Source organism: Melanotaenia boesemani, chromosome 20 (assembly GCF_017639745.1).
Source record: "Melanotaenia boesemani isolate fMelBoe1 chromosome 20, fMelBoe1.pri, whole genome shotgun sequence".
Classification (NCBI taxonomy): domain Eukaryota; kingdom Metazoa; phylum Chordata; class Actinopteri; order Atheriniformes; family Melanotaeniidae; genus Melanotaenia; species Melanotaenia boesemani.
Window position 1 is genome coordinate 24,051,713 of NC_055701.1, and position 21,663 is coordinate 24,073,375.

At 38.6% G+C, this 21,663-nt stretch overlaps 1 protein-coding gene and 1 long non-coding RNA gene across 8 annotated transcripts in view; one reads left to right on the forward strand and one right to left on the reverse strand.

The window, feature by feature from the left end:
• Positions 1–402: 402 nt before the first annotated feature.
• Positions 403–6,790, reverse strand: LOC121630728. The gene is made up of 3 exons (XR_006008588.1): positions 6,699–6,790; positions 6,331–6,422; positions 403–949 (listed from the first exon to the last, which is right to left on the reverse strand). It is a non-coding gene; the product is annotated as an uncharacterized LOC121630728 (long non-coding RNA).
• Positions 6,422–21,663, forward strand: part of larp1b (La ribonucleoprotein 1B) — a 32,447-nt gene continuing 17,205 nt past the window's right edge. Inside the window, exons 1-9 of one of the 7 annotated variants that reach the window (XM_041971154.1) lie at positions 6,422–7,187; positions 9,611–9,681; positions 11,704–11,760; positions 13,131–13,359; positions 15,187–15,426; positions 15,926–16,057; positions 16,150–16,318; positions 20,122–20,266; positions 20,351–20,528. In XM_041971154.1, the coding sequence (XP_041827088.1) occupies positions 6,818–7,187; positions 9,611–9,681; positions 11,704–11,760; positions 13,131–13,359; positions 15,187–15,426; positions 15,926–16,057; positions 16,150–16,318; positions 20,122–20,266; positions 20,351–20,528 (1,591 nt within the window). In that variant the 5' untranslated portion in view covers positions 6,422–6,817. The remainder of the gene's footprint in view (positions 7,188–9,610; positions 9,682–11,703; positions 11,761–13,130; positions 13,360–15,186; positions 15,427–15,925; positions 16,058–16,149; positions 16,319–20,121; positions 20,267–20,350; positions 20,529–21,663) is intronic. The other 6 variants (XM_041971158.1, XM_041971157.1, XM_041971159.1 and 3 more) reach the window with 6 other exon arrangements.

Sequence of the window (21,663 nt, forward strand, 5' to 3'; positions counted from 1 at the left end):
AACTATTGTAGTTAGAAGATAAAATACATTCTTTTTACAACATAACTGTTTTTACTAATTCTGTCGTGTACTTGGAAGACCACTAGAGGTCAAATATTCTTCTAACATGAATATACTTAACATCAACAAACACAACCCGTGGAGTTGAATCTTACGCTGTACTGAGTTTTGAGGAAATACCAAACTAATTCAACAACCTTAGCAAACTATTCTACTAACTGTTACAATTCTACTACTTTGGTTAATGCGACGTGTGTGTGTGTGTGTGTGTGTGTGTGTGTGTGTGTGTGTGTGTGTGTGTGTGTGTCAGGTGGCTTACTGTACACAAAAATAAATTGAGTTTTTGCTCAAACTTTTAAGATATTAATATGCTACTGTAAGAATAGATTTGTTTCAAAAAGAAGCAGCAGCATTCCCTCATAAAGAACTATTTATTCCTTCATTCATTAGTTCATTCATTCTATTTTATGTGAAAGTGGATGCAAAAGGAAATTAAATAGCCAGCAGGGCATTCACATTAAAAAAATCTTTGATCTTCTAAGAATACCCACAAAATTTCTTAAGGGTGAAACTTCCTTCTGCAGCAACAGGACTTGTAAAAAGAATGCAACTGTCTCAAATCAAACTTTGACACTGTGATCTCTTGGTCAAAGTTTCTTGGGCTGTTTAGTCCTTATAGCTGTTAATTTCAGCCTACAAGCAAACCTCTGGTGAGAGTAACATGCACACCAGTTTTCCAACATAAATCAAATATTACTCTGAATAAGGCATTTAATGCAAGCTCAGTGCAAACAAGGTCACATTTGGAACTTATATCTATATGAATTATGCCAGTCTTAGTCACATCATTTTGAATCAATCCCTCCAGACGAAGATAGCTCAGCCATCTGCCTCAACCAGTTTGAAGGTTAGATGACATGTAAACACAGCAACATCAGACCAGAGACACCTGTGAACGGCAAAAAAAAAGAAATTAAATGACAATGTTACAAATAATCCTGTAGTCCAAGAGTGAAATGCCCTGGTCTGGAAAATAAGTATCTATGATATATTTAAGATCCAATGGAGCTTGGTCACTAAGAACCTTGTATGTGAGGAACCGGTAATGTCATCCTGAGGAATTACATAACTAGATTGTCTTTTTTAAGGCATTCAGGTCTAAAGTTAACAACCTCAGTTTGGTCTGAAATTAGAATGAGAAAAATGAGAGTCATCCAGGCCTACGTTTTAAGACATCTTTATAATCAGATAAACTGAGTGGTTACATCAAACTTCATGGATAAGCTAAGTGTCATCTGCATATAATTTATGCAATCGAATTTAAAATTTATGTCTCACATTACCTAACAATGTGAAAAGTATGGGCCCAAGTACAAAACCATGAGGAACTCCATGATTTACTCTAGCATGTGGGAAAGACTTGTCATTTACAAGTGGAATCTATCAGATGAATCTGACTTAAACCAGTGTAATGTGGTTCCTTTAATTCCTATAACATGTTCTCTTTGTAAAATATTTGATGCTATCAAATAAACATGGCTACATCTGTAGGAGTAGAATTTGAGATTTTATCACCTGGCTGGGAGCAATGCAATGTCCCAGCAGAATAACTCATATCCAGTTTTTGACAAAACCTCTTCGGTATTACAGAGTTTGCCTTTCTCATCTTTGAAAACAATGTAGTGCGTAGTTTCTAAAAGCTACTTGGGTTTTAAATAATCAAAATATTTGAAACATCTTGCATTTCTCTTTTTATTTGTGTGACCATTGGGGCTTGATGATGCAGGTTCTGTGTTGGTAGCTGAAAGTGCCTGGTCTGCCAGAAATGGTGCTGGAGGTGGAAACTCTGAGCTGCTGCTGAACATGCTGACACTGCAGGCTATGTACTGCTCTGGTTTTTATCTTCCCAAACCTTATTTAGCCTTACTTAAAGTAACTTAGATACAAGTGCTTTGACCATTTCCGTGAGTTATGAGGCTGAAGTTGTAAGAGTGGTTGCAGGACCCGATGAGATTTCATGAAAGGGTTTGTTACGGGTGTAGAGGCTGTAAGGGTAGCTCCTGGGTTCCAAGTATTCCTGTACAGCCTCCTTAACACTTCTGCTCACATGTAGATGAAATATAACAAAAAGTAAACATGTTCACAGCAGTTTCATTTAGCAAAATTTCCCTTTAAACTTTAATCCTGAGTGGGTAAGTTTCTGGCCACTTTGTGTAATAATAAACATTATGCATATGTACTGAGCAGCGACTACTTATTAGAGAATAAACTACATTTAATGGACCAAAATTAAGAATTTAGTAAGATTTTATTTTTCATTGCTAAATGTGAGAAGAGCCCTTAACCCTTTAACACCTGGATTTATTTAAAATTATATAAAAGCAAAATGAATACAGTCAAAATAAATAAATAAATAACAAAAAAGACTTACAATAAATAGACCAAAATAAAGACATAAATGATATTAAAGTAAAAAGAATGGAAGCAGTTTGATTAACAAAATTAGGCATCAGCAGTTTAAAACTACATGTTTGAGCAGTTTGGGTGAAGAGAACTTTTCTCTGGAAAAAATGATTAGGTATTTAGGATTTTAAAGGGTGCCAGTCTTTACAGCTCAGGCTGGAAAAGTTGCCATCCAATACTCACGATTTCCTTGATAAGTACACATCATGTTCGTTGAACAAATGTTTGCTCAAATCTGCACGTAAACACACACCCACAGGCCACCAGACAGTTTCATCTGTCCTGGACATTCAGTTCATGCATAAACAGCATTTTCATTGCATGATGTTTGACTCAGGACTCTAAAGCTGCTTATTGGCTTTACTGTAAGGAGTGAGTATATTCTGAAGGAGTCCAGTTTCCAGTCAGCTGATTGTGCAGAGTTGTAGATCCTTTGTTTCATCCTGCAGTTCTTTAAACTGCATTTGCCAAACCTGTGCCACAACAGAATCCTCACACCAACTTTTTATGTTCCAGTCAGTCTTGTATGATTTTCTGCCTGAGTAAATACAATTTAGAAAACATGTGGAAGCCCTGTGCACTTGTGATCTTTAGCACCCTTCTAGGGTTGGTGAGGACACCAGCTTGGGATCCACTGATCCAGGGTCCAAAGGGCTGAATTAAAGACATTCAAAAGGCAACTAAAGAAGATATTTCATGTCACAAGTTTAGCCATTTGTATGTTTATATTAAGTCTGACCAGTTTATCATTGTGTTAAAACCATATTTAATCCCATAGTTAGATTGTCTGACTGGACACATCGATGAGAAAAACAGCTCGTATAAAAGTGCTTACATTTTTAAAGTGAAACAATCCTCATTGACAAATTTGAGCATTTTGTATCCTCTGTGCTGTTAATCTTTCTCTGAATCCCATGGGTGTAAAATTTAACCATTTCAGTGCGCGTGGTTTTTCCTTTGCATGTTTATTAACTGGACAACATAATCAAACATAAAGTAAGACCTCAATAAGCTTATTTTAATTATAACAACAAAGATGAAAGTTATTACACATTTATCAGAGTGTAATGTATAACTAAGCTGCTCTTCTGGACTGAGATCTGGTGACTGTGGAGGCCATTGGAGTCAGTGAACTGTGTCATGTTCTAGAAAGCAGGTGGAGATGATCTGATCTTTGTGACATGGTGCATTATCCTGCTGGAAGTAGCATCAGAAGATGCTGCACTGTGGTCATAAAGGGATGGACATGGTCAGCAACAATACTCAGGTAGGCTGTGGTGGTCAAACCAGGCCAAGTTGGTACTAAGGGGCCCACATCATTACACCACCAGCAGTCTATAGCGTTGACACAAGGCAGGATGGATCCATGTTTTCATGATGTTTCCACCAAATTCTGACCCTAGTATCTGAATGTGGAGCTGAAATGGAGACTCATCAGACCAGCAACGTTTCTCCATCTTCTATTGTCAAGTGTTGATGAGTCTGTGTGAATTGTAGCCTCAGTTTCCTGTTCTTAGCTGACAGGAGGCACCCGGTGTGGTCTTCTGCTGCTGTAGCCCATCTGCTTCAAGGTTGGATGTGTTGTAAGATGGTTGTGTGTGAACATCCCAGTAAATCAGCAGTTTCTAAAATACTAAAACCAATAACCATGCCACGTTCAAATTCACTTTTCAAATCAAATCATCTTTCTTATTCCGATGCTCAGATTGAACTTCAGTAAGCCGTCTTGACCATGTCTTCATAACTAAATGTGTTGAGTTGCTGTCATGTGATTGGCTGAGCTTTGTCTAAACAAGCAATTTAACAAGTGGACCTTATAGAGCGGGTGGGTGTAAATTCTATAGCATTGCTTGGGATCACAAAGCACTTTAATAGAAAGAATGTAAATAGACAAAGGAAACTAGTTTGTTTCTAGAATCATTTGATGGATATAAGCTTGCACACTCCCATCTTTTCACTTAGACCAGGTCCATGCCAGGGAAAATGCTCCTAAATTGTTCTGTCCTGGCCATTGTGGCTTCCTGTATGGCCTGCATGAAAACCAGCCAAAGACGAGCTGGCTTCTTCCACACCACAAATCCATTTTGTTTTTACAACCACTTTGTTTTTAGGCACCATTGATTACACAGTTCTCGTCTTTTTAATGGCTTACAGTCCAAAAAGTAACAAACAAAGTCATGATATATTTGATGAGTTTTGATAGCCAGATTAGATTTTATCCACACATCAAATGTTGTTTGTAAAACATTTAGTTAATATTCCAGTCATTTGTGTAATTTGACACACTTTTAACATTTCTAGCAGCACGTGAATCATTAACAGCTAATGACAGCTTTATTTATGGGTCATAATTTTCAGTATTTAAGCTTCTAGGTTGTATTTTTTTTTTATATATTAATGTGACAAAAATGAAATTCAGTTGTTGCAAGCTGGTATTGTGGGATCAGCTAAGTAATTCTGTTGATGACAGTGGTGCATTCATGTGTCATGTCTCAAAAACGTACCCAGCAAAATGTGAAAGTAAACAATCAAGAAACATACACCACATCCTAATAACTATACCACAACTTGGGCTGAGTCGTCTGCAATGCTGGAACATTTCTTGGTGATGCTCAGAATTCTTCCTGTTTAATTATCTGTAATTTGACAGTGAAGTACGAACACTGACGGGATGATGGTTAGATTCCCACAGGATTTATCTCGTTAGTAGATGATCAACCAACATAATTTGACTGATGATTTTGTCATTAAAAATAATAAAAGTCTACTTAAAGATGCGAGATGAGTTTCTTCTGTTCCTTCAGCAGCAGGATGAAATCACTCCAGGTTTTTCAAGCCATATACTTAAAAAAAAATCTTTATATCCAGTCATTTATAGTTGCAGTGTGTAACAAAATCAAAGTTCAAACCCAGAAAAAACATATATATAATTAAAAACTCTGTTCCTATAGGTATCCAATCATATTACTAAATGTCAGAATAAGCCATTTATATTTAATTGCTGGTGCTAAAGCACCGTTTGGAATAAGTAATGACCTAAAAAGTACATAGAAGATAGTACGCATTAAGTGGCTTTGTCTTTATGGTGTGCAGATTTTAAAATGTTGTTATCAACTGCTGTCTCTGCTTTATCACTTTTTTAAATCAGTTTTATCTCACTCAATAATAATTTTACATAGATGGATATTTGTTTTCCTGACAATTTTCTGCTTTTCCTTATTCCAGGAAGCCTTTGTAAGACCTGGCCAGGGACAACGGATGAATACTAGTCCTTTGGCTAAATTTGACATATTTAGAAGCATATAAGAGAGAGAGAAAAAGAAATTCCCACATGATTGATCTCATTAGTAGATGATCAAACAACATAATTTATATGTATATATGCTCTGTCCCTGACAATGAAACAAATAGATAAATTTACATAGTTTTGAGGTAGTTATTGCTGCACCTGAGGCCACTGGATCCACTCACAGATGAAAACACGTTTATGTCTGGAAGAATTTTGCCCACTAATGGCCATTGTCCATTCACAACTGTGCTTGGCATTTGAAGTAATTTCTATGGCAGCTTTAACACTAGATGTTAGTCATTTTTGCACAGTGTACCTTTAATACACATAAAAGTACAGACTCACTTTTACACAGAAAATAGATGGTATCTCATCTTAAATTAGGCAAGGAAGTATAATTGGTAGTATTCAACACAGGCTAAAGCAGCTAAATATAGTAAACAACCTAAATAATTTTAAGGAATCAGACTGTAAAAATCAAGTTGACTAAATTGTTAAAAATGTTTAAAAATTTTTAAATATATATATTTAGACAAGTGAGTTACACACATGGTGGGGTTTAAAAAATGTTGCAATACCTTTGGGTGGCCGCTGGGGGCAGCAGAGTCACTGTTTACAGCATGACGGCAGCAGGCTGCACGAGCTCCTGGCTGGTAGCGTGGAGTTGAAACTAGAGACAGAGAGGAGGTCGCTATAGTACTTTTTTTTTTAAGAAAAAAAAAGTTATTAAGTCTCGCAGGAGAACCGAATCAGTGAGTGTAGTTTTCATGGCAGCCAACTGCTAACTCGTAGATAACTATTCGTTGATATGAAAGAGTCAAACAACTCGGAAAAAAACATTTAACTCGGGCTCGCTGGATTCTGCATGGTCCCTAGCTAGCTAACAGTTAGCTGCGGGAGCTACTTGGCTAGGTGGCTAGCGAGGTCCAGCCCGAAATTTGTTTACCTCGAGTTGTGGATGTGGTCATCCCCTGTACTTTTCACGACTTTTTTTCTGGGATAAGCAAGCCAGGACCAAGAATCCACACTGGATTTAACACTGTGCGCTGTTAGGGAATTAGCAGGATGTCCACTGAGGTTGAGTGTAGTCAGGTTGACTCAGGTTTGACAGCGGCCAGCACCAGCGGAGTGCAGGAGAAGAACCAAAACAAGTCAGAAGGGGCTCATCTGCACAAAGAAGAAGATCAGGGGCTGAAAGGCTTGGAAAAACAGCTAGATGGCCACAAATCCGAGTCAGCCAGGAGCCCGACAGACACGCACAAGAAATGCAAAGAGAATGATAAAGAAAACGACCAAAGCAGCAACGCTGACTCGGCTGTTGAGACGGTGAAGAAAAAAGTTGTTGAAGCTCCGCCACCGAAAGTCAACCCGTGGACGAAGAGGACCACGGGCAGAGTCCCGGTTAATAATATCACTTCTAGTTCCCAAGAGAAAGGTGAGATTATTTTAAATGTCCTCGCTTTTTTAGACAGATTAAACTTAACAATATGGTCTGAGCAGACAGCTCCCCCCAGCAGCAGCTACTGGTCATGTTGCAGCACTTTGACAGCTTCTCTGCAGGGAAAGCAAACATAAAATCTGCTGCAATGGCCTGCCAGACCTCATTTGGGTACAATGAGAGTTTAATAAAATGCATTAACTCGAATGTCAGCCTAGGCAAGAGGTGCTGTTGGTAGCATATTTGCCCCATCCCCCTCTGTGCTCGGATTGCTCCTGAGCACCACGTGTTGATTGCTGACAACTGCTACTTCTTTAGCTACCAACAGGTATCTATACTGCTGCTTATCCCTTAGTGGAAAAATCTGTGACAAAGGGCAGGAGCAAGTGTTGGTGGAATTAAATAAAGGAGAGACTGTTTCTGAACCGAAACCTGCCTCAAGTTTGTGCTGGAGGGTTGCCTGAGTAGTACAAAAGCTAAGACAGTGAGGCTAGCTGCTCCTGCTGCTGTACAGGCACGTTTTGCATGTCCAATGGCCTCTCTTCCCGCAGTTCCTCCCACCAGCCTGCTTCTGGCTGTCACAAGTGAAAGCACACGTATGTGAACAAGGTGATTAAACAGGTGAAAAGATAACGTGGTTGTAAACTAACCCTCATTTTAATGTTGTTTAGATAAAGCCTAAACGCGTTATTATTTATGATCTCCCAGTTAGTTATTTACAAATAAGAAATAAAGATTCTGAGAAACAAGCATAACCTATATTTTTATTTAGCCAGTTTTGGGCAATATAAAACGCTTAACTTGTGTGAAAGTTTCAACAAAATTGGGTAGATTTGTCCAAAGTGTCTATACTTTATACACATTTTGACTGATATGGTAGAAATAAAGGGCAACCAGGGGTTAAAACTTTACTAAATAACCTTGGTAATGACAATTCATTGGTTTTATAAGCAAGAATACCCTTAATTTAATCCCCCAAGCCTAATTTAGTTCAGTATTGTTTCATTTAAACTTTGAGAAGCTGGAAACTACAAGCAGAGCTTTGTTTCTGCTGTCATGTTTTCTTTTCTTAGAAGTTTGTGGGAATAGCCTTAAAGTAAAAAAAAAAAGAGGGGGGATGGATAGAATAATAATAATATAAAAAAAATAATCTTTTCTGGTTCTGATTTAAGGCTTTTTAAGAATTCAGCCATATTTCAACAGTTTTCTGGTATCCAAGCGGTACTCAGTGTCAATTTAAAATATATTTCTGGTGTATTTAGCAACCAGCTTTAAGTGCTGGTGGTCAGCTCATGTTTGATCTAAATGTGAAAGGCATTTCTCACAGCAGCCCTCCTTTAGGCTCTGATATTTGTGATTGAGATCAGGTAAATTTGTGGCGCATCTATAGGTGTAAGAAACATGTGAAATCAGTTCTAGATGGGGACCGGGAACCACGTTGGTAGAAATGAGGCTGCAGAAGGATAAGAAAAACTCTGTTTGGCTCATTTTTCTGTAAGACTTCACACATGTAGCTGAAACCCTGTTGGGGTGCTCAGATTGTGCCGAGCACCCCAACACCCGTTTGTAAGATATCAAAGCTATTAAGTGGCATTATTGGGAAGAAAAGATTCAGTTTTTTGGGGGGGGGAGCACCCAAAAAATCTGGTGTAAAAAGGAAGATACCAGAGTCTTTTTCTTTGAAATTTGAGTAGATTTTTATCTACATGACCTGTCAACTCACTGTAATCAATTAATCATTTCAGTTTCAACAACACACTTTAAATTATTAAGACTACATTCTGATCACATATTTCTTGTAGATTTTTAAAGAAACAGCAGCCTTATGTGTTGAATTCACACCGCTCAGCTAAATGTGAGTTCTGAATGTGTGTCAGAGTACACGGCCACTGAGGGGGAGCTATATTTGAAGTGCACAACTCTGGCACAGGCATCATTTTACAGGGTTACTGTACAACCAGCTCTGTGGGTGGATGTCTGCAGAGTCGCTCAGGCATACACCCATTCATATGGACACCTCGGCCCAGCGTGTCTTATCAATCCAACCATCCTCTGCCGAGCGATAGGGGCCGTCAGGCTGCATCGGGCCACTCCCAGCCTGCGGAGACTCAGCCACATACCGCTGCTGGCTGTACACAAAACACCCTCAACTAGTTCAGTCATTAAGTCCCTGGAGGGGGAGTATTGTTTTTCATTCTGTACTGACAGAAATTCCCAATGCTGCCCAAACACCACAGCGTGGAGTGTGCAGGAGTAGATGACTTGCCATTTAAACTGCAGTGTTGAGCAACCCTTCTCTAGGCTGACAGTCGGCTTGCTGCTCTCTATTGAATTCTGACCCTTAAATCCATCTTATTTGTTGGATTTCGGCCTCTGCTGCCTGTCAGATATAATTATGTCACTTTCATTTATTGATTTAGTGTCTGCAGATCAACAAAATGCTCTGAAAGTTGTCCGAGCCAGCAAGCCAAGACCAAGAAAACCCAGCAAGGTAATATTCCTCATTTTTCTTTTGCATTTTAAAAGTTTCCATTTTTAGATACAAAGAAAATGTCACAAGGTTTAGCATTATCAGTATATCCCGAGGAATAATCCCATAGAAATGCTAAACAATGACCACATCTCAGCATGTATTGTACAACAATTTGTTCCTCCAAGTTATCCCATGTTCACTTTTCACCCTGTGGAGTGGGAAATTCACATCTGTTGCCAAAGGTTAGCTGGTTTAAGTTGCTATCCTGTATTCTTGTTTGCTTTCCCAACCAGTTTTTCCACTGCAGTTCTTCAAAGCTTCGCAGGAGAGGAATCATGTAAAAATACATAAATAAACAAAAAATGTCATTGCGTAGGTAAATACAGCTCATTAGTGATGATTTACACCTGAAGTGTTGGTTTGAACGGTGTATCTTTTCTGTTTATCTTTAAATCTACTTTTTATTTATAGAGGTGTGTTTTATGTTTTTTTGTGGTTTTAAGTTTATGTACATAATTATGGTGTGACACCAACATGGCGGGTGTTACATTCAGAAGGTTTTTAGGAACCCTGTTGACCCAGTATTTTATCATCAACCATGTCAGAAATGTGTGGATAAACAAACTGTTTAACTTCACCTGTTAAAGTGCTGAAATGTCACAAAGTGGAGACATGAACCTTTTTTATGATCACCAGACGCGTATGCAAAGCATTGAATCATTTTACTGCTGAGGGTCACATTAACGCTTTGTTTTTAACAGGAATTAAATATGAATACCCCAGAATGAAGCAGAAGAGAAGAAATCTACTAAATGTGAACACAATTTTTTTCTTTAGCTCCACAATGCATCTTTATTTAGCTATGAATGATGTTTAACAGAAGGATTGACCTAAAAATTCAGCCAAGTCATTTATATTTTCTCTTAAGAATGTAAATAGAGTTTTAACAGATGTGAATTTTCACGTCACAACAAACATTTTAATAAAAAGACCAACTCGGCTATGATCGGAGATTCAGCTCAGGTTTTTGGGGCATCTGTTGGCGAATCAGCTTCTTAGATGAATTTATTTCTTCTTTTTGTATTAATCAGCTGGACGGTCATTATTATCAAATTTTAGTCAATGATTAATAATACAAATAATTTAGATGGAAGGATTTTAATGTATCCGTTCAGTTTATGACATAACAGTATGAGCCTGCTAAAAATGTACGAATACATGATGAAAAATAAAGAGATATTTGACAACTAAAGAACTGAGACGTGCTTATTAGGTAGAGCTGGGTTTGAAAAAGGGTTAATTGATTTGACTCTATTAAAACTGAATTAGTCCAGTATCGATTCATAAAACTCGGATATCAATTAATTTATTACACATTTCCGGTGACCACAGTGACCCTACTCTTACGTGACCTAATGTTCTGCGAGATCTTGGCATATATAAGCCCGAAAGGTTTCCTGTGTCGCTAACGTCCAGAATCAACTTCTCTCGCTGAGATAAGAAAGATGAGAAAAGTATCAGAAACCTCATAAATAAGGAGGATAAATAGTTTTTGGTGCATTATGTTCACAACTGTGACAAAGCACCTTTATGCCCTAAATCAGCGATCACTTAATTAACTTCTCTTAATTAACAGCAAACATAATCCCAGTTCCTTTAACGATTCGTTATAAAATCAGTCCTGCATCCAAATCCAGAGCAAATTCCGACCTTTAAGATGCTCTATGGTGGAAGTCCAAATTTCTGTTTTTCATTCATTTCTCTGCCGACTTTACTCTGCAGCTCTGAATGTAGCTGCAATCTGTGGCTGTTCGCCCTTGATCTCATATCAGTTTGTCCAGAATTACACCACCCAACGTGGTGGATGGGAAATCAGCCTGTGTTGTTTGCTGTCTCTTCTCAGACTGACCTTTTCCTCCAGCTGGTCCATGCCAGCCCCCACCACGCAGCGTATGATTCCCAGAGACAGGGTCAACCTTTGAATGCTGAGATTCCGATTTTATTTCTAATTATGTCGTTGTGTGTCTCTTACTCCCACAGTCGGGCGACTTCAGCGATATCACAAACTGGCCCACACCTGGAGAACTGGCCAAAGAGGTACGGCGTGGTGATGAATCTATGAGAGAAAAGTGGAGAAATGGAGGTTAAAGTCCTGCTTTTGCTGAAGAGGTTCACACAGAGAAGCTTTTCTGATTTCTGCTCACTAGATGGAGCACTAAAAACACTCAGCAGTTTTCAGGGTGTAACTCTGCAGTTAAAAAGACTAAAACCAAAAGAGGTGCAGAACCACGTCACTGGATAAAAGTAAAGAAATAAAAAACCTAAAGTTCTGAAATTAAAATGGATTGTTTTAATTGTAGATATAAAATTGAGTTGGAAGAACTAAACTATATCAATATTGAAATATCTAAATCCGTTTTAGTTAAAAGTTTTTTAAATAAGTCGTCATTGTAAACTTTGTACTGTTCCTTTATACCAACATACATGATCTGTTATGGGGACACGTATAAAAGGACTAATTCAGTCTGTCTTAAAAAGCCATAACAATAATTACTAAATCCCCTCATAACAAACCATAAAACTCACTGTTCATCACACTGAATATACATTTGAAACCTGGTCATTTTAAAAATGGTTCAAATCAAGAGTTAAAAATGACCATTTTCCATGTATGTTGGGAATTCAGATGGAACGTCGTCACGGCTTCTTTTTGTGGCTAAATTTAATGCAACATATTTAAACAAGTACTGGAGCAATTGCGGCCCACACATTGGTAATACCGTGCATATTCTGGTGGTCCCCGACACGCCGACATAAAACACGTAGGCAGAGAAAATAAAATCTCTAAAATTAAACTGGTAACATATTGTCTTAGACTCCAGAGCAACATTTATGATGGTGGAGAGCGACCATGGATTTAATGGTGTAGTGAGGAAGCTCCACACATACTTATAATACAACATAATATTGATCTACAACAGCTTTTTCCCTGTTTCTTTTTATTTTATTTTATTTTAGATTTTACATTGTCCTATACAGCTGCACATCCATCTATTATATATCAGTGTTATCATACCCATGATTGATCTGTGGAAACCATATAAATTGGACGCACTGTATAACACTGAAATAAAAACTTATAAAAAGAAACTAAATTAAGGCCAAACATGACAGGTTTTCCAGCTGAGGGAGAGTAAATTCAGTCTAAGAGGAACAAACATGTTAAAAGAACATAATTTCATAATTTTAAATTATTAAAGAGTTAGGACTAGATAAGTATTTAACTTCACCCTATTCGAACCTTACAAGCTTTGATTTTGTGTGTTAAATGTTCAATTTTTTAATGAAATATTAGTTTTAAATAAAATGCAAAAATAATTGTTTTAAGAGCCAAAGAGAAAAAAGGTATTTCAGCAAGAATGAAAGGCAACATTAAGTTTGTCCTGTGTCGCTCCGTTTTCTTTCAGCAGCAACAAAATGTCGTCAACAACAACGGAAAGAAGCCTCCTTCCCGCAGAGAGAGGGACAAAAGACGAGAGCGGCCGGAGAGGAAATCGGAGAGCAGCCACGACGGAGGCGAGAGCAAAGAGAACCAGGAGGCTCATCTGGAGCCGCTGGGGGAGCTGCCCAAAGACGGAGAGTCGAAAGCGGGACAGGACGCCAAGAGCGCCGGCCTGAAGAAGAGGGGAGGTGAGGGTGAGGAGTTTTTCTTCCTTTTATCCAGCATCATTTCAGCAGATTAAAAACTCTCAGCTGATTTCCTCCATTAAATCAGATTTTTTATAAAGTGGAGAAAAGTTTTCTGTGTTTATTCAGAGATGCATGTCTCTTTACCTGCCTGCAGTGATTCATAAACATGACAGCTGCATAGAAGCATGTTAGTGTGTGTATGGATCAGCGCTGGTCATTTCTGGTGTTTGCATGCTGTGCTGTGATGATCTAATCCAGTGGACCCCCAAAATAACATACGTTGGTGTTTGCGACCCCCACACCTCAAGGTGGTGATTAATTGTGTGATATATCAAACGGGTCATCTTGCACCTTCCTCTAAATGTTTGGAAAACCGTCACAATCTACATAAATAAGAAGGATAAAGTGGTTTTTGACAAAAAAACTCAGATTTTTAATATGGAATGTGTACTAACTTTGTTGTTGAAGGTGCTAATTTCAAAGATATATTTATTCATTAATGGTTTATTTTGACAGCTCTTTTAAAAATCCCAAACTTATTTGTTTAATGTGATATATTTTTCTGAATTATCTGGCAGCCCCCAGTTTGAGTACCACTAAACTGTTGCCCTTCTTACCATTTACCCCTGTCTTTTAAATGTTAGACTCAATAAAATAAAAAGGCAATCTGTGGAGCCCAATAAAAAAACATGAACAAGGAATGAAAGTTATTCTCAGTTGTAGACAGATTGTAATGAAAGTACAGCAGCCATTTCTTCTTCTGTACAGCCATAAGGCCTCCAAGCATTAAATTCTAGCCCCCCGACATGACAAAAAAATAGACCAAAACCTGGGAACAGAGGTGATTCATGATCATATGTTTCCACGTTCTTAGAGAACTGAGTTATCGTATATTACAACATGGACTTCGCTCTTTGAAGCCAACATCGTAGCCCAGTTTATCTCTGGCAAGACTTCGTGATGTGTAGGTGGAAATCTGAGCAGAGCTTCATTCACTCTGTTCCTTCCTGAAGGAGTTGGTAGTAGCACCAGGATTTATAGGCTTATTCTGATAATTATTTAAAAATAAAAACAGCATCTGAGGGGTGTTTTTCTGAGTCTTGAGATGTTCAGTCTTACATCACATTTTAGAAATTTCAGTCTAGAAGCTGTAGTGTTTCTTAAAGGTCCCATATTATGCAAAATTCACTTTCTAAAGGTTTTCTAACAGTCATATGTGTCCTCATAGCCTGTGTATGAGGCCCAAAAATGAGAAAATTCTGTGTCCACTCTCACTTGCTTGCTCCACTTTTTAGCGAATGTGTGCTCGAACAGGTGAGTCTAACATTTTTCCTTTTGTGACCTCATGAAGGGAAAAAATCACTACCCCTGGTAGCGGATACTGTCATTGACCCGCCCCTTCCCCCAGCTAGCTGAGCCTGCCCTCTAAAATCACAGAGCAGGCACCAGCGAAAGCCGGATCCTCTCCCAGAGAGGGGCGTAGACAGGCACCACTCATGAACATGTAAAAGTTCAGACACAGAAACAGCCCGTTCTTCCTACAGCTCACTAGAGCTACTTTAGGAATGGCTGAAATTAAGGACCAAGGCTGAGTTTGGGGTAATACACTGTTATTGTTGGACTACCCATGTGAAATTGTTGAGAAAATGTATAACATGGGACCTTTAACTCAGCCAGTTAAGTCAATACGTTAGAAGTTTAGTTTATTTAGTATTCGAGTTGGAAGTTCAGTTATTGTTTCTTGTTGTGTTGTTAAGAGTCTTTAAGTTTCCAGCTGAATACTGAAGGGAACGTCTTGGAGAAACTGTAGAAAACTCATTTATTCCAAGCTAGACTCTTTTTTTGTGTTTTGCACCAACAAGTCTTCAAGCTCTCTTTTCGGTGTGCAATCACGGCTAGGAAACAAACGTAAGTGGGTTTCTCTGCCACTGGAAGATGCGTCCCGGGACGGTGCCGACAAGACATCCAGCGGGGGCCCGACTCGCTCGGACGCAGAGCCCTTCAGCGCCTCACCCGACCCCACGTCACCCAATCAAACGCTCCACAATAACAGAGCGCATGATAGCAGCCGGAGTAAGTTTCCAGCAGCTCGCTGTTCATTTCTCACCATCTGCCCCTGTTTTGCTCCTTTTTCTCGCTGGTTTGCTGTTTGCTCTTCACCCCTCTGATATGGCTTCGTGTTTGCTCTCCACTTTTCCCCCGAACCGCCATCTGTCTCTGCACTGAGCTTTATTTCTTCATAATGCATGCCTCAGTGACAGCACGGCTTCTGACTTGATTCATTCTTGATTGTCGACTGAGTAAAAGAATTACTTTGATGTTAACTTGAAGTTTTGTGTAAATAAAAATATTCAGAACCTTTTCAGTGACTTAAATTGTGGAATTTCAAGACATCAGCGATAGAACTACAAATATTAGTTTTTCTGCTTTTAATGACCTCGTAATTTGATACAAACTGAGTAGTTTGTATAGATGTTAAAGCGTAAACTCATAGTTTAAGAATTGGTGTTTCAGTATTTTTATCTCCTGGATATGAACAAAACACTCACCCTGAACCGACGTGTTTCCTCAGCGACAGGTTGGAGAGCAGAGCCGCGGGATCATGGCGATGACGCAGCCAGCGTCCGAAGCGACGGTGGGAGCATCCGTGGAGGAATGCGAGGCCGAGGGAAAGGACGTGGACGTGGGAGAGGACGTGGACGAGGTGTGAAGTTCAGTTCCGTCATAATTGACTCTGTTGTTTTCTGCTCATGTTTTCCTTTTGACGTTCTGACCTGCATCTCTGTCCTTTCTCAGGTCGCTATGAATACTCTCTGAACTACCGAGACGCTCAGTCATCAGACGGCTCTGTTCCGGTCCCCTCTGAGTTCGGTACCAACATGGTTTACTACTACGATGATGGCAGCAAGGTCCAGATGTACACAGTGGATGAAAAGCTTCTTAAGGAGTACATCAAACGGCAAATGTAAGTATTTAATAAAATTTATCTTTCTTTCCTTAAATAATCTGAACCAAACTGGCTGGATTTAATGAAACGAATGTCGACTTGGAAGTTTCTCTGCACTGAGATTCTGGGCTGAAACTGACGTTTGAAGATGATAATACATATCATTTACTTTTCTTTTAGTTCTAGGGAAACTGTATGTATTTCAGCCCTTTATAACATTATCTTTGAATTAGCTCTAATTCTTATTTAGCCTTTCAAACTATTGCTAACTGTAACGTTTTCAGTGCTGACATGGCCAACAACTGGTTTTTATTTATGTACAAATCATTCAAGATTAAAGCTGTGAATCTAAACTTTTAAACTATACAGTTCGTTGTTTATTTCATTGTCAAATTATTACACAACCGCCTGTAGTTTCCTATTATTAAACACATCAGTCTTGCTTTAAAACAACAAGATATCAGTGTTCATTATATTATCTGAGTAAATCATCGGAGCTGCAGACATGTTACACAGAAGTCTCTTAAAACCACAGATTACGTTACATCATGGCTGCTTGACCAGCTTTTCCTGGGTGTTAGTTGGGTTGCAGGATGCTGTTTAAGCTGCTTCTCTAAAGGGAATTTTGTGATGGTAGGTTAAACCAAAGCGGTTGGAGAACCAGGTGACCTGAGGTTCCATAGGTCCTTATTTCTGAAAGTTGTGTCAGATTTGATGATGCGAGCAGCTGGTTAATTCCTGACTGATAATCTGGTCGTGGTTTCACTGTAACGTCGACATAAAGTTGGAGCTACTTCTTGTAACTTTTCTTTTTTCTCCCACAGTTGAACATAAACACTGTTTAATCTCCAGCTGGGTGGTCCTGCTGATGCCCTCAAATAATCTGTTAATGATTGTTTTCAGTAGTTTCGTGTTGGCAGTCACAGCATCCATGTAGACATCTCGTCTCAGAGTTTAGAAATATTCACACAAACATGTTTAACTGCTTTAAAAGCCATCACAGGACTTCAAGAGTCAATTTGTATTTAGTAAAGTTTAAATTTGAATGTTATATTTTATTGAATTTTTTTGTTTGATTTAAAAGTTTTATATTGTAATGATAATTTTTTTATAATATATTAAAATATTCTGTTTCAATATTTAAAAATCTGAATTAAATCATTTTTTAAATTTTAATTAAAAATAATTAATTATTATTTAGTCAGTTAGATTAAATGAGTCACTTAAGTTTTAGTTTCCATATACTTCTACAACCATATTTTAACAATGGCTTCAAATAGTAAAATTTGTAGTTCATAACATCAATAGAAACGGTAAAAATTCATAACAATAATCCAATAAATAAAATTCCATTAATAGAATCTCATACATAAGCCCAATAAATAAAAAAAACCCTAATAAAATAAATCAATTTTTATCTAAAATAGGTGGGATCTGTGTTTAAAAGTTTAATAGCAAGAATAAAAGACTGCATGTAGTAATTTGTTTCATTAGCTTAACTAACAGATGCTACATAATATTTTATTTGACATTGTCCAGTAAACCCTTTAAAGAGTCTGTTAATAGAAATAAAGTTAAAATTAATGGCAATATGTGTTTATTTTATAGGACGCTCAAACAAGTGAGCTCATTGCCACATCATGAGATTTTATTGCCAGTGAATACTGCAGCTAAATAGGATGTAAAAGTCTTTTTTGACGTGTAAATGTGCAGGTCTGAGGGCTTGTTGCTTTGGCCTGCAGGGGGCAGTGTTCCCTCTGCCTGGCTGGAAGCTTTGGCCTCATTAAGGATCAGACTCCTACCAGAGGAGGGTGAGGTGAACTCCTAAATATAGACGTGTGCTTCTGAGGGGACAGGCAATGAATTACATGCAGGCCTGAGCAGGGCAATGTAAAAAAAAAAAAAAAAAAAAAACGAGGGATAGCGTGGTGATGGGTGAGAGAAAGAGAGAGACATTGGGGAGATGGGACGTTCTTGTCCTCCCTCCGTGTTATTCAGGCTGCTCGTTACTCCACATGAAATGATAACTATTTACTGCCTGCAGGCTGGACTTGGTGTGCTGAAATGCTTGTGTGTGTGAGGGTGTGTGTGCAAGGCATGCCATGCTGATTTAAAGTGGTTTGACAAGCAATGGACAGGGAGCTTTTAAGGAGCAGTCTACGTTTGGTGTTCTGGAAGAAACTGACTTTCACTCATCTCAAATTTATCAAAAGACAAACATGAAGATAAATGTGGGATATAATTTGAGCAGGAAGCACCTTATTTAACTCTGATAATCACGATTGGATCACTTTTGCTTTTCTAAACACCACAACAAAAACATTAGGTCACCTAGAGGTGACATAGCATGCTGCTTTCACATTAACTCAGAGGTGCAGATGTTAAACTCCCTGTTTGTGTTTGATGTTGACAGACCACGTCTAACTGGAGAAATGAGCCTTTAGATTTGAGATCACACAAATATTTCCTGCATTCGAGTGGGACAGTGGGATTTGATGATCGGGTGTTGCATTTCTTCTATTATATTCTTAATATTTCATCATTGACTCAGGAAAAAAGCGGCCGAAACGGCTGATAATTTGTGTGTTTCTGTGAATTTTTAAGCCCAGTGTGTTAATAAAGTTGGTGAAAAGTGAATTATCAGATCGTATCGGTGAAGTCGTGCTGGACAAAGCTACTAAATGTGGAAATGTTTTTTTTTTTTTTTTTGAGAGGTATATGAGGCTAAATCAAAAGTATGTGACAACCAAAATAGGCTCAGACCCCTGAAGGTTAAACCAAATCTTAAATCTTTAGGGTGTATCAAAGTAAAGTGATGCATTAGGAAAATCAAACCTTAGTGTTGGGGAAACTTGAGTGTAGTGATGGTGTTTAAAATAACTCATAAGCAGTCATTTAGCAGAGATATTACAGTAATGACTGCTGGTAGAGCTGAAGCATTTTAATCATTTTGATTTAAATAAAATATGTAAATATGCTGTTCTGCCTGCCGGCTGCACTGTGCCATCATTTCTTAGGCTTTAGCACAAAGGAGGAACTGTGTTCACCAGTACGTTAGGATTGTTCCAGTATTATGTGACATATTCTCACTTCTTGAGCAGCCCCTGCTGTAGCTGCTTTATTTAAAGTTTCATGCTTTTTCTACTTACTTTGATCCCTTTGTTAATTAAAATGTGCTGACTACTAACCTACCAGCCTGGTAGTGTTTCTGCAAGTCAAAATACATTTGCTTTGTAAACAGATTAAACATATCTGTTCACAATTAATAAAACATTATGCCTTGTGCACATTACACCCTGACTGCAAACATAATTACATTACGAGTTTGGTTTGCCAGGGAGTTAGAGCTTTAGTAAGTAGATAGACAACCTGATGGTATATTTCTGCAGAGATGCAAAGATGGGGTAAAAAAACAGGCAAATAAAACAGAAGTCAAAGAAACTCCATGTTTGCTGCAAGAGGTGGCAGATCCCTGAGCAGCTGGTGAGGAGGAGCACAAAGAAGAACAAACACATGCAGCTGTTTATAGTGCAAATGATTTCTAAAGTTTGAATTCACTTTTATTATTCAGGACGGGTGTGCTCGTTCAGGAAATATTATTAATCCAAAGAAATTTTAAGTTGCAAAGAAAAAAGAGATCCCGGAGGGACTGATTTTGTTTATAAATGATTGAAATACGCCTGTATTAGCAGATGGTGGCTTGTTCATTCTAACAAGACTCTTTATTGGTCACCACTGGTAAAAACGTGGTTGTGTTTGTCTCTCCAGTGAAATTAAATGAACAATTGGTGGACTAAGTTTATTGTGCTGTCTTTTTCTAGCGAGTATTACTTCAGCATCCACAACTTGGAGCGAGACTTCTTCCTGAGGAGAAAAATGGACGTGCAAGGCTTCCTCCCCATCTCCCTCATCGCCAGCTTCCACAGAGTTCAGGCTCTTACCACTGACATCACCCTCATCATGAAGGTAACCCCACATCATCAGCGAGTGAGCTGAGCTGTCGGACCTGATTCTGTTGCTGGGAACCTTCAGATATGTTTGTGTTTCCAGGCTCTGAAAAGCAGCACAGAGGTGGAGCTGGTGGACGACAAGATTCGCTGTAAAACGGAGCCGGAGCGCTGGCCCATCCCCGTTCCTCACATCGTCGGTTCCCCTCGCACCGACTTCTCCCAGCTCATTAATTGTCCCGAGTTTGTTCCTCGTCAGAACCTCAGCTCTACAAACTCTGGTCAGTATTCAGCCACCTTTAGGTCCAGAATTCACACCATGAATGAAGAGTTTTAGTCTCCAACATGCTGCTGTCCCACATACCCACTTGAGCAGCAAATATGGATTAATCACAGCAGTGAATAGGCCTCATCAGATGCACCTTTAGCAGTTCATCCTGTCCTGACATTTTCCTGCTAAATTAAGGTATATATTTGTCAGCTTTTTTTTTTTTTTAAGGAGCTGCCTTAAAACTGCAGCATAAATAACTAAAACGCAGTGAAAAACATGGAAGAGAGAAAACAGTCCAGCTTCTGAAATCTCTCTACGAAGTGAATAATGACAGTTTAACTGAGTGGAGTCGCTGTATGGCAGGGGTGTCCAATCCTCGAGGGCCACAATCCTGCAGGTTTTTGATGTGTCCCTGCTCCAGAACCACCTGACTTAAATTACTGAGTCATTGTGCAAAACTTAATAGGCTGTTGGATCTATTTAATTTGAGTCAGGTGTGTTGAAGCAGGAAACATTGAAAACCTGCAGGACAGCGGCCCTCGAGGACCGACTTTGGACACACCTGCTGTATGGATTCTTACACTTCAGATCTCAGATAACGTGTTCACGTTAATAAAACCTGCACAGAATATTGGATCCATTTTAAGCAGTAATATGACTCAAAAATTACTACAGTGATGGTAGATTCAGCTTTTCTCCGTGATGGGCATGAAGTTCTCGGCATGTTTCTCTCCTGGAAATGGTAAAAAAAAGGACTTTTTTCTTGTTTTTTTTTTTTGTTTTGTTTTTTTTTGTGATATTGTCCAACATTCGTTTTGTCTGCACGTTGATTCATTTAAAACACCAGAAATAGTTCCCAGTCATCTCTATAAGACACATTTCTAAAAGAATAATAACTGTTTTCATAACACTTAATATGACTAAAAAAGAAAACATTTTCAGTGCATGTAAACGGAGTCTAGTCATTTTAGCTCTAAAAACAAAATTAGAGAAGTTGTGTTCCAACAGCAAAAGAAATAATTATTGGAACTGTTGTTTAAACAGACTGAACTTGCAGTAGTAGTAGTTCATGTTCACCTCTTTCCCCGCTGCGAGTTGGCAGTGTGATGAGCTGTCTGAGTTTCTGTGATGTGTCTGGCTTTTCA